The sequence below is a fragment of the Xenopus laevis genome, chromosome 9_10L (genome assembly GCF_017654675.1).
Source record: "Xenopus laevis strain J_2021 chromosome 9_10L, Xenopus_laevis_v10.1, whole genome shotgun sequence".
NCBI lineage: Eukaryota > Metazoa > Chordata > Amphibia > Anura > Pipidae > Xenopus > Xenopus laevis.
Window position 1 is genome coordinate 63,366,612 of NC_054387.1, and position 12,358 is coordinate 63,378,969.

General features: G+C 37.4%; 2 protein-coding genes across 8 annotated transcripts in view; one reads left to right on the forward strand and one right to left on the reverse strand.

Moving 5' to 3' along the window:
• usp37.L (ubiquitin specific peptidase 37 L homeolog) overlaps positions 1 to 7,767 on the forward strand; it is a 30,874-nt gene extending 23,107 nt beyond the window's left edge. For 4 of the 6 annotated variants that reach the window (XM_018235740.2, XM_041576000.1, XM_018235742.2 and 1 more), the window contains 8 exons: positions 234 to 378; positions 1,763 to 2,006; positions 2,413 to 2,576; positions 3,836 to 3,896; positions 3,986 to 4,101; positions 5,243 to 5,312; positions 5,433 to 5,571; positions 6,027 to 7,767. In XM_018235740.2, the coding sequence (XP_018091229.1) occupies positions 234 to 378; positions 1,763 to 2,006; positions 2,413 to 2,576; positions 3,836 to 3,896; positions 3,986 to 4,101; positions 5,243 to 5,312; positions 5,433 to 5,571; positions 6,027 to 6,114 (1,027 nt within the window). In that variant the 3' untranslated portion in view covers positions 6,115 to 7,767. The remainder of the gene's footprint in view (positions 1 to 233; positions 379 to 1,762; positions 2,007 to 2,412; positions 2,577 to 3,835; positions 3,897 to 3,985; positions 4,102 to 5,242; positions 5,313 to 5,432; positions 5,572 to 6,026) is intronic. The other 2 variants (XM_018235741.2, XM_018235743.2) reach the window with 1 other exon arrangement.
• Positions 7,768 to 11,192: 3,425 nt separating this feature from the next.
• vil1.L (villin 1 L homeolog) overlaps positions 11,193 to 12,358 on the reverse strand; it is a 30,449-nt gene continuing 29,283 nt past the window's right edge. For both annotated transcript variants that reach the window (XM_041576001.1, XM_018235745.2), the window contains exons 19-20: positions 12,205 to 12,336; positions 11,193 to 11,493 (exon numbers count right to left, since the gene is read on the reverse strand). In XM_041576001.1, the coding sequence (XP_041431935.1) occupies positions 11,380 to 11,493; positions 12,205 to 12,336 (246 nt within the window). In that variant the 3' untranslated portion in view covers positions 11,193 to 11,379. The remainder of the gene's footprint in view (positions 11,494 to 12,204; positions 12,337 to 12,358) is intronic.

Genomic DNA, 12,358 nt, shown 5'->3' on the forward strand with positions numbered 1-12,358 from the left:
AAAAACTGCTTGGCAGTAGATGTTTGGGATGAAAGGGCTGGCAGGGAAAGGGTTAAACATTACAAGAATGTAAATTCTTATTCGTTAGTAGACATAGGCAAAATGTGCAACTTGTATTAAAATGGCCCATTTAAAAAAAAATAGAATTATTTTTGAATTATGTATGTAGAATTGATTATACTGAATACAGCTTGTTTGAGCAAAAGCTTATTGAAATGTATTATTGTGTTTAGAAAGCACATGTTTAAAGCTGCAAACAGCATGCCAGTTTGTCTGGATTCCGAAAGTGAAGATGAGCAAATCAAGCGATGTGTCTCTCACAGTCAAAGGGTTTGCGACCTAGAGATGAGAGAACAGCAGAATGAAGACAAAGATAAGGTAGGCACCTCAAATTTATAATCTCACATGCCGGGAGTTATTTATCAAAGGTTGAATTTTAGCATTTATTATACCTCTAATGAACTCACAACTCGAATGGTTTCTCATTTAAGAAAAACTTGAATCAGCAAGTTTAGAGTTTTCGTTGGGGAAAAAACTTTAATCGCTCCATTGATTGAGTGATTGGGTTTTTCAGCAAAACCCTCAGAAAAACAACTCAAAGATCGTGAAGGCTATTAACATCTTTAAATGGTTCGAGGGACCTCTGCCGTTGACTCCTACATGACTTTGACCGATTTTGGATAGTGTAGCTTCGGATTCAAGCCATTTCCAGGGTCAGGGTATAACAGATCTCAAAAAATTCAAGTTTTTAGCCTATACTGTGACATTTCTATTCTATGTGTACTGTATATTTTAAGTGAGTCCCTAAGCTCAGTAATTGACAGCAGCACAGAACATGTGCAGTGAATCAGCAGAAAAGAAGATGGGGAGCTACTGGGGCATCTTTGGAAGGACAGATCTTCCCTGCCTTGGGCTGGTATAGAAACCCAAACCATAATGTACAACATTTCTGCCCTAACTCTTTAGTTACACTTTAGTTCTCTTTTAAGGCACTATAATGATGTTTTATATATATTGTATTTATTTTAGTGTGTTGTTGTCCGTGTCTGTACTATTATGTATTGTAAGAAATATAAAGTTCTTGATTTTCGAGTATGCACAATATCATATATGCAGGTCTCTACACAAAGGGAGTTATTTACTAATCTTTGTTTTTGTTTCTGGTTGTTGTTTTGGCAAAAATTCAAATTTTTTGAGAAAAAAATGCTAGAATCTTTCTAGATTTGTAATACCCCGAAGCTACTAAAAGTCCAAATCCAAAAAGTCGACATCTCAATGGTTGATGTCCCTTTAACAATTTGAAGATCTCTTGATCTGCGATGGGTTTCGTCCGTTGGTGTGAAAAATTCTGGGTTTTCGGGCAATAACCTGAAAAAATTCAGGCGTCAAATCTGAAAAATTTGACAATTCGCGTTTTCACCCAATTTTATAGACTCCTTTCCCAACCCGACTTTTATTGATAAATAAGATAAAATTGTGGATTGGAGTTTGCTCGAGCTTGGTTTAATAAAAAGATGTGATAAATTGGACTTTTAGTAAATAACCCCCAAAGTATAGCATGTGTACCATTGCTCAATAGCGAAACTATACAATATTTATAGAAAGACATCTCAAAATGACTAATGCACAACTGTATAGAAGTCTCAATTGTGAATTCATTTCTTCCAGTTTTTTAAAATAAAATGCTGTAGCTTTGAGTTTTTCTAACTTGGACATGTAACTTTTTTCATTCCCCAAATATTTGTACTCCTTGCTGTGAAAGAAGGACGCCAGTAAATGTTCAGAGGCAGGAGATGCTTGCTTTGATGAGATGAATGATGAGGAATTGGTGGCAGCAGTCTTGGAAATGAGTAAAAAGGAAACATCCTTGTCTGAAAGCCGCGATGATGAGGATAAACTCTCCAGTAGCCCAGACACAGGCTTTGGGGGAGATGACGATGTACAGGAGATGGCTGAAAACCATGAGCCTTTGGAAGATGACAGATTAAAGACTGCAAAAGAAATGGGTACGCAGGTTAATTATTTAGTAATTTGTAGTCCTCCCTTATTTTTAAACCTGGTGTAATTATTCATTTATTCATCCATTATTGCCACCAATATGGATATATTGCAGTTTAGTTACCAACATGTAAAAAATACAGTTTTATTATTACAAAGAAAAAGGAAATAAGTTTGTAAATTTAGAATTGTTTGCTTAAAATTGCTTATATGGAAAATGGCATTGATTCAATTCAGAGATTTCTGGTTAGAAGATACCATACCTGTACTATTATATTCTAATAGATGCATGTTTGGGCATATGCTCCCGTGCTTTGTTCTTTCACAGTGAGTGTGATGCCCTCTTCAGTCTTTATTCTTCAACATATTGGAGCCTCACTCTCGGGAATTGACTTTTCCATTTGCTGTATCTAGGTGTGCTTCAGTATAGTGACATGGCAAAAGATTTTGATGAGAATAAAGAAAACAAGACTCCAGAAGCATCCCAGAATGATGTTGACTGGCTTCAGTATGACCTTGAGAGGCAGCGTGAGGAGCAAGAGCTGCAACAGGCACTGGCACAGTCACTTCAGGAGCAGGTAATACTTCTTATCCCAGCTGCCTCTCTGGGGCGTATTTATCAAAATGCGAAGCATCGTCTTGGCAAGTGAACGCAGTGTTTTGTCTTTTTTTATGACTTTTTTGAAATACAGGATATGATGTCACTAACATTATAGCTTCATCTTATCAATTCGGCAGGTGAATTTTCGCTAAAAAAAAAGTGCCTCGCTCTTTAGTAAATTTGCCCCCCCTCTCTTTCCCCCCAATGGCATTACTCTATGTAAATAATTCTGTCCTCATTCCGTGTTACCCTTATAGCTTAACATACAGCTAAACTCCTTCTTTCATTAATCTTCTGAGAGAGATTATTGAGCTTCAGTTTTATTAACAAAGGGCAAGGTGTGTAGCCGCATATAGACAATGGAAAGATTTAAGTATTAGGATGTCTTCAAATTCAGGAAACACAGAATGCAGTTAGATCCTCCCAACTTAACAGTGATGTAGTAATTATTTTATTCTTTAATGTTTATTGGGTGTTTGTTCTGCCCGGACCTCTTAAAGGTGTTTAACTTTAAAATAACATTTAATATGATGTACAGTGTCATATTCGGAGACAATATGCATAGGTTTTTATTTGTATATTTTCTTATTTAGATTTTTTTTATTCAGCAGCTTGCCAGTTTGCAATTTCTGCAATATGGTTGCTAGGGTCCAAATTACCATTCATTTGAATAAGAGACTGGAATAAGAGAGGCTTGAATAGAAAGATGAAAGATGCTCAAAAAATAGCAATAACAATACAGTTGTAGCCTTACAGCTCATTTTATTTTCAGACTAAAAAGCGTAAAAGAGTCAAGAAGGCAAATAATTTAAACACTAAAAAAGAAAAAATGTAGGCCAATTGAAAAGTTTCTTAGAATTATTCTATAGTATACTAAAAGTTAACTTAAAGTTAAGGACATGCACTTAGTGATCAGGTTTCCCAGAACATGTATGCTCCACTTGTGGTTTGTCTGGTATGGTCGAGCTGGTTTTAACCATGTTCCATTGCAGAGATTCTGCCACAAAAAAATTAGACTCTTTGGTGATCACTTCCCTTGCATTATGAAGTTTTAGCTGTAGAGAAGTCATAAGTTGGTTTTAAGAAACTATTTAGAGGTTGTGATACAGGACTCTAGATTTCTTTTGACCCTTACCCTTTGCCATTAACACTTACTATTATATGGTCTTTGGGTAAGGGGGTTCCTTTTATGCTATTTAAATGTTTGTAATTGGCGTGTCTTATAAATCATTACAGGAAGCTCGAGAAATGAAGGAAGATGATGACCTCAAGATGGCTACAGAGCTGAGCTTACAAGGTAAACACATAATTTGTCCTGTAAACATCTGTCAGTTTATTACTTTTTCAACGTAATTATAACCCTCTCATTCTTCCATTGGGAATCAGAGTTTAACAATACCTTAATGGACGGAATGGTTTCTGATGATGATTCTGGAAATGAAGAGGTTCTTGACATGGAGTATACAGAGGCAGAGACAGAGGAGTTAAAGAAAAATGCAGAGGTACATATCTGATATAGCTGACCTCAGCCAAGTCATTTTTATTTGTGACTTAAAGGGTGACAAGGCTCTCAAATCCTTGATAAATTTGCTGTTTTTAAAATGCTTCTGAACATAAAATGAAATTAAAGAAAAAATTTTTTTAAAGGCTTTATTAAAACAAATAAAACAAACACAAAGTAATTGTGGAATATATACAAGAATTTGGGAAGGTACACCATTTTTATAAGATTCAGTCTACCCCACATTGTCAGGGGAAGTGTAAACCAAGGGGGTAGTACCGTTTTAAAGAGCAGGTGATTGGCTGCAGGTTATCTATATTGTACTGGGTCATGTCTCGCTTTATTATTATACCTAGATATTTAAATTGATGTACCCATTTAAGCGGGGAGGGCGGAAGTTCTGAGGGTAGATATTGTCGTCAATTGGGAAAATGCTGGATTTATCTCAGTTGATATGTAATCCCAAAAAGCCTCCAAATCTGTCAATGAGCTGTAATGTGTCTTGGAGTGCCCACACTCTAGGTATAGTAATATGTCACCAGTGTACAATGAGATTTTTCCTCTACTCTCCCTATCTTCAGGCCTGGTATGTTGGGAGCGATTCAGAATTGTATGGCGAGGAGCTCTATAGCCAATGCAAATAGTAGGGGAGATAGAGGACACCCCTGCCTTGTCCCCCTAGTAATAGAGAAGGCTGGTGAGCAGGTGTTGTTTACTCTCAATGGTGCCTGCGGGGCTTGGTAGAGGCATTTGGGCCACTGAATCTCCCAAGCAAAATCTATGCAGCACTTCCCATATGTAGGGCCATTCAATTGAGTCAAAGGCCTTAGCGGCATCTAAAGATAGTACGACTTGTGAGCCTTGATTTGAGTGATGCAGGTCAGATTCAAAAGCAAACCATTATGACCCATGTGCCGCCCCCCCCCCCCCAGTCACTCTTGTTACTGCCTGCAAACCAATCAGTGGAAACCAAGAGAGCTGCAAAGCAGGAAGTAGTGTTCTGACATCCAGTTACTTCAGCCTTTATACATTACATTTTTGGCTAGCTAACTATATTGGAAAAAGTTTTTATTTTGCACGACCTATCTATTTACCCAGTTATTATTTTTATACTGAACCGTGTGAAACCTTCTTTCTTACAGACTGGAGATCTTCCACATTCATATAGACTCATCAGTGTGGTCAGCCATATTGGGAGCACCTCTTCTTCTGGTATGATAATCATTCTTTCTAATGAATGAAACTTGCATTATAAATTGTCTTGTTGACTTCTATAATATACAACTGTTTTGTTTATTTTTTTTTAATCTGCACTGCTTTTTATTCATTTAGGTCATTATATCAGTGATGTGTACGACATCCGAAAGCAAGCTTGGTTTACATACAATGACTTAGAAGTATCAAGGACCCAAGAGACCACTGTACAGAATGACAGAGACAGAAGTGGCTACATTTTCTTTTACATGCACAAGTTCGTAATTCCAATTTTCAAGGGGAACCTTCATAACAGGGACTGATGGTATCATTGCATAAAAATTGCTGCCTGGTTATTATTAGGGATGCACCAAATGTACAATTAGACGGCACTGCCCTACAGCAACACCTGCCATTGCTATATTATGACTGGATCTTTTACCAGTTTGGCCATCCTGACCTGGATCCTAATAGATGCCTAGCAGACTTCTTGGAGTGGGCAACATCAGTGGTCAGATGCAATGCTTTTCGACCTGTCTTAACAGATTTGTCAGACATGCTGTTTTAGTGACATTCCATAAATGGGTTTAAAAGCTGCCGACCCATGTATGGCCAGCTAAAGTCCCTCACTTTGTTTACACAAAAGGGACATGAATGGGCTCATTCTTACATACACAGGTGTGTCATTGTTCTGAGCCTGTTTAACTAACAGATCTTTCTTATGTCTTTCAGAGATGTATTTGATGAACTGGTAGAAGAAGCAAATAAATCCCAGCCTGTCTCCACGGAACTTAACTGGCCAACCAGACCACCCCTGTGACAATGACAGATCAGTATCTGCATTTGCACAAACTGTTGATCCTCCAGGGTCATTTGGTTACGAAAGGACGTTACTTTCTGTGGCCATTTTAAACCATTTGGCCATTTAGGCTCCTAAAGGTGGATGTTGCAAGCCCTTTACTTACCGCTGAGATGTGCCGAGACCACTACACACCTTGAAAAGTGTCTTTGAAGTGCTATGCTTGCAGACAACCACTCTTGTTGGCTATAGAACAGAACTCCAGCACTGTATATTTACAGAGTTCTGGGCTTCTAATATTGGTCTTTACAGCAATAAGACTCTCTAAAATGCCTCAAGTACCTTCCATCTAAAGGCATCTCTTTGACCCTACACTGTTATGTCACTGCAACCATATTAAGAAGAGGCTGTTTATGTTTGTAATTAACTGTGCTCATTTATGTGCAGTCTGATGAAAGCTAGCGCTCAAGCTGTTCAATGAATTATCAATGTTGCAGTCTGATGGATTCTTTGCACACTGCAGTCTTTAAGTTGAACTTATTTTTTTTTTTGTTATGGAAAAAATGCATTTATATGAAACAGATATATCCTTTTGTTATGAATTTCCAACTGGACTGTCATTGCAAGACAGCAAATTTAAGATTTTCCCACAGTTGCTAAATAAAAGCAATAAGAAGGGGAACGTGACAAGATTGTGTCTACGGTGACCACATTTACAGAATTCTCTATCCTGATAAAATGAGACAATCGCTTCCGCACAACACTTATTGGCATCCTCTTGTTTTAACGGTTGGTCAGTTTTTCTTGGGTTTAAAGCCTTTATGGTAGAGCTGTCTTTTATTTAAAGAATCTGGGCATTTTATTTGATATTCCACTTGTATTTAAACGATTTAGTGCAAATATAAAACTTAATAGAGCAGACTTCAAGAAACGTTTCCACTAAGGGGGAAATTAGTCCTAGTTTTTAGGCCTGCCTCACAGCTATTTTCATTTTGTTCATTCTTGTGTATCTGCATTTGGCAGGAATATTTCTTACATCAGATAACAGGATGCATACTGTTTGGCTTGGAATTCCTCAAGCAATCCCAAAAATATGGTAGTGCGTGTGTCTGTGTAAGCATTAAAAGACAGAAGGAAGCCCTTTTATAGACATGTTTTTAAAAACACTTGCTCTTAATGTTACATTACTTTACTATGTTTTGCTGTGAATTGTGTTCCTTTGAGACTCAGTGTATATAGGATCATACTTAAATGACACTGTTGTAGGTGTGAATAAGATAAATGCTGTAATTCAGCTAGAGTAGCTGAGTAGGTTGGAAGGCTAATTTAATATCATACTTAAAGCCCCCATGCAATAAAATGCTGATTTTCTTGTTGTAGAGTATGGAATGGTTTCGCTTAGGTTTCACTATTGTTTTGCAATATGACATGGACCACAGCAAATGACTTTACATCGGTAATGTTACATGAACTGAGCTAAAGTGTGCTTAATTTGCACAGTGGAACATTCACAGTGTCGGCGAAGACCAATAACTAAGGATAATGCACTAATGTTGGCCTGACTCCCTACCAGCTAGCCAATACAAATGGCTTGGTTGCTGTGGATTACAATACTAGGTGATTCTTTAACAGTATCTTTGGTTCCACTTCCAAATAAAAATATATTTCAGTAAAAGTTGCATCCCTTTTGTAAGATTCAGGCACTATGATATAACTTGCAGCAATATCTTGTATACTTTGTCTTCAACATACTCACCTGTTTGCCTTCAGCCCCAGGAATGCAGAAGTTACAGCATTCACAATAGCTCTTATAAATTCTGTATCTTGAAATCTACAGTTGATCTGGCAGTATGCTTAACTCAATATTATCATCACATGCATTCTTTTTGTCTGTCTGCTGCTTTTCCACTAAATTATTTAGTATGTAAATCTATTAGACTTGGTCGTGAGTTTTAAATTCAAAGCTTAAAATTTTGAAAGAAAAGCTGCACAGCCCTAAACCGTGAATGTTTTTTAAATGTAATATTTGATTACAAGCTGGAGTGGATTAAGCCAGAGAAGCCCTGACTGATTTTAAAGGATGCGGTGTTTGTGGTTCCTGGAAATGGCAATATCTGAATGAATGCAAACTTTTATGCAACCTAATGGTTTTTCTGTGCCTTAACTGCACTTGATTAGTGACTTAGGGAACAGGATCTTGTGTAAAAACCACAAGTCTGTTTAATACTATTTAGGTTAGGATGTATTTTCATAGAGCACTAAGAACTTGATTCAGTCCATTTTGCTGGCACAGTATAAAACTCTATAAGGGGGTTATTTATCAAAGGTCGAGTTGTGTTTTTCCCAAAAAAAATTAGTTTTTGATGGTATATTCAGTAAAAATTCAAAATTTTCAGGTTTAAAAAAAAAACATAATTTATTTTGGGATTTATGCCCCGAAGCATAAAAAAGCTTGAATCCGAAAATACTCCAGCTAAAACCTGTCAAGTCAATGGCAGATGTCCCTTGAACCATTTGTGAGTTTATTCGAGAGAGAACAAACCTCACAAACCCGACCTTTGATAAATAACCTCCTTAAAGGTGAACAACAGGCGAATTACACTTGGGGGTGCCAGAAGTTAGGCAACCCCAAGTGATCATATTCACTTACCTGACATCCTGGGCCGGTGCTCCTATCAGCAGAAAACTGCATCAGCCTGGCGTTATACCAGTGAGCACCACGGAGCGATTTTTTTTCCTTCTTCATTTTTCAAATCTCCCGGAGCAGACATATACGCGGTAGAACTAAATAGCCGGCTGTTTTGTTAAATTTCGGCATTTCGCTCTACTGCACATGCGTAGCAGCAAGAAGATTGAGGAAAGAGGATCGCTCCATGATGCTCGCTGGAAAAACCTGGGGCCAGTGCAGTTTTCTGCTGATAGGAACACCTGCCCAAGGTGTCGGGTAAGTAAATATAATCACTTGGGTGTGCCTAACTTTTGTCACCCCTAATGTAAATTGTCTTTCCTTCTCCTTTAATCAATTACAACAAACCATTGATGCACTTCTCATCCCCCTGTTTAACCTAATGGTCATGAATCAAAAATGTATGTTAAAATGCATAGAGAATTTCCTACCCCTGCTCCTCCTGATTATGGGCTACTCTCTTTTTCCTATGTTTAGGCAGAACAATGTAGAGGCTGACTGATTTTCCAGTTGCATTGATCTCTGTGAGTAGAAGGAATTCTAGGTTGTCTGATGGAGTAAGAAGTCCCTTTACCAGCCTGAATCCTAATGCCTTTTCAGTGCGATGTAAAGAAAACCCTGACTTTATGTACATAGTGCAGCTGACATCACTGTCCATGTTGGTTATCTGACGAGACACCCACCAACGAAGTGTCATAGGAATGCTTTCTCTATTGTAATTTGCACAGTATTTGCTTCTTTCCTATTAATTGATACCTTTATATTCATGTTTCCTTCCCAGCATTTTCTGTCCAATGGCAGTCATCAGTGTAGCCCCATTTTAATCTGCATCATTGGCAGCCTGAGGACTGCTACAGGAATAAAGCTATTGTAGGTTGATAAAATGTATGTTTTTTATTTAACCAGAGGAGCGCCACTGTTATTTAAGGTCCCTTAAAGGATAAATTACCTACCCTGCCTGCTTAAAAAAAATACATTTAGTAAGTTACAGGTATATCTGAAGTCATACTGTTGTCTCTCGGGCCATTTTTGTGTGTTGCAATGTAGAAACACTGTCCAAAATGGTGTTTAATATTATTGCAAGTAGCCTTTTTGTTTCATAACTAAACATTTAATACTTTATTGGTTCGTTTGCTCAAGGCAATAATTTTGTTCCTGCTGCTTGCACATGCTGAGACAGTAAATTGGTGAAGAGGTATGTTATTAAACCACATGAAATTTGAATCATAAAGCAGCTTGAGGTTTGTTATTGGTTTAACTACAAGTTTCCCCCCTTGTAACCAGCTGCAGAATATAGAGGAGAGCAGAACAGATACACAGTGGAATGTATTTAAATTGGCCATACATTAATTAGAACTACAAGTCCTTAAAGATTTCTGCAGAAACTGCTATTCCATATGAGAACGTTTGTTAGGCACGATTTGCACTTTTTTGGTATGGCCTTGCACACTCACAGCCCAATATTATTTGAAAGGGTATCCCTGATTAAAATATATATATATGTTCAGGAAATGGGAGCAGAAAGCTTTTAATAATAAAGGTATATGTTTGAGGAGCTTGATATGACTGTATGTTTTTAACCTTGTGTTGTTTTTATTTATAAGTAGCCAGATATGTGGTGGTGCCTTTTTTTTGTTTGTTTTTTTGTGGGGGGGGGGTTTATGGGGTTCTGTTCATCTTTTTACAAATTGCACCAATAGAGCAGATTTTTTTTAAATAAAGTTGTTACTTTTATGTTTTTGGTGTTGTCCTGTAATTATATAGGTGCTTGTACGTTGCTCCTCTGAATATGAACACACTGAGGGCCTTGATATTGGAATATCAACATTATGGCAAAACCAAACCATATACCATCCAATGACACATTCCTAAACACTATTACTTATGTCGGGTAGTTTATATAAGCAACAAACATTTATAACCTCCAGTGAACTCCCTATACCACTGTCTGAGTGTTAAGGCAGCCATACACAAGTCATCCAATACCATCTCTGAACAAATGAGGGGCCTCTCACGTTATTGCTGCCTTTCTATGGTTCTGATCGTTCACTCAAAGTGCATGAAAGATGGGAACAGCAGCAAGTGCAGAGGAGCTGTGGCTCTTCACTATCTCATCTGCCAATTAACTGACTGGTGATGCAGATATTTTCTAACCTGCCCATAGTACGTGGATATCTGTCAGGATTGGTGGTGCATCTCTCACACACACGTGAAACATTGTTGCTACATTTATGGACCGCTTTCGAATTTACTATCTGGTAGCTGAGTGATCCATGTTAGTAACCTCTATGACTTCACTAGGGGACTTGACCATCACTTCATGTTCCTTAGAATTGTATGGAAATAACACATTGTGTCGTGATTTTGTGTGTGTGTTAGGAATGTGCATATTAACGGGCGCTGTTACAGGTACTTTTGTTTCTAACAGTAAGATTTATTAGAATTTATTTATATAAAAACATTGGAATTACATTTGAGTGCTTTAGGAGCTTTACATTGGATGTTTCTGCTCTCTGCTTGAACAGGCTTTAATATTTTCTTTGTGGCAAACGGCTGTATGTATATGGATGACAGAAATATTCATCTGTGTTGTGTGCCATTCAGAAGAGTCCTTTTGTTTTCTTGATATTTTGCTTTTTCCATTCAGGGAAAGCTTGGAATTCAGAGCGTGTCATCCCAAATATTATTCTGAACTCATCAGTAGACAGGTACTCCTGGGAACAGGCAAAAATGTAATAATTAAAGGTGTGGAAACAAATCGGCGTAAAAATATTAGGGGTGGGGTGAGCTGAGGAGCACATTTGTGAATTCCTTTGATTAAACCTTTAAATCGGCTATATAACCAAAGGGAGTGCAGGCTTGTTTACAGAAGTTAGAAAAAAGAAGTGATGAGAGAGAGGGGAAACAAAATAGAAATAGAATCAAGGAAGGAAAGAGATGAAAGTAAGAACTAAAGAGGAGCATGTATAAAGAGTAAGGAAAGAAAAAAGGAAAAGAAATGAGAGCATGAACAAGAAAAAAAAAAGTGGAGAGAAAGGAAAAAGATGGGAAAGACAAAAGGTGTTAAAAGGGGAACAAAAGGAAGGAGAAAGAAATGAAAGGAAAAACAAGTGAGAAAGGGGAAAGACAAAAAAATGCAGAAAAGGAAGAAAGGCGGCACAAATGAAAGAGCAATATGTAAGAGTAAAGTAAAAATACATAGTATTAACAAAAAAAATTTAAAAAAAAAAAGAAATAGAGAACAGAGATAGGGAAAAAATTACAAGGAGGGAATCCGACAAAAGAAAAATCAAAACAAAAAGACAAGGAGGAGAGACAGACAAAAGTGGAACAGATACATTTCCTGTCAAATCTGATAATGGTTCTCATTTCCGAATATCAGAAACTATAGTTCTCCAGTGTAAACAGGGATATTCATCATTTACCTCTTTTCTAGTAGGATCGACACCAGGGGGCAGCTCATCTGGGGTTTTGTTCACTAACATCTCGGATGGGTACGTTTGGAAAGATGGAGAACTAATTTGGGTCTGAGCTGTAAATTGCTGTGTTGTCATTTCCTGAAGGAAAACATCATAAATG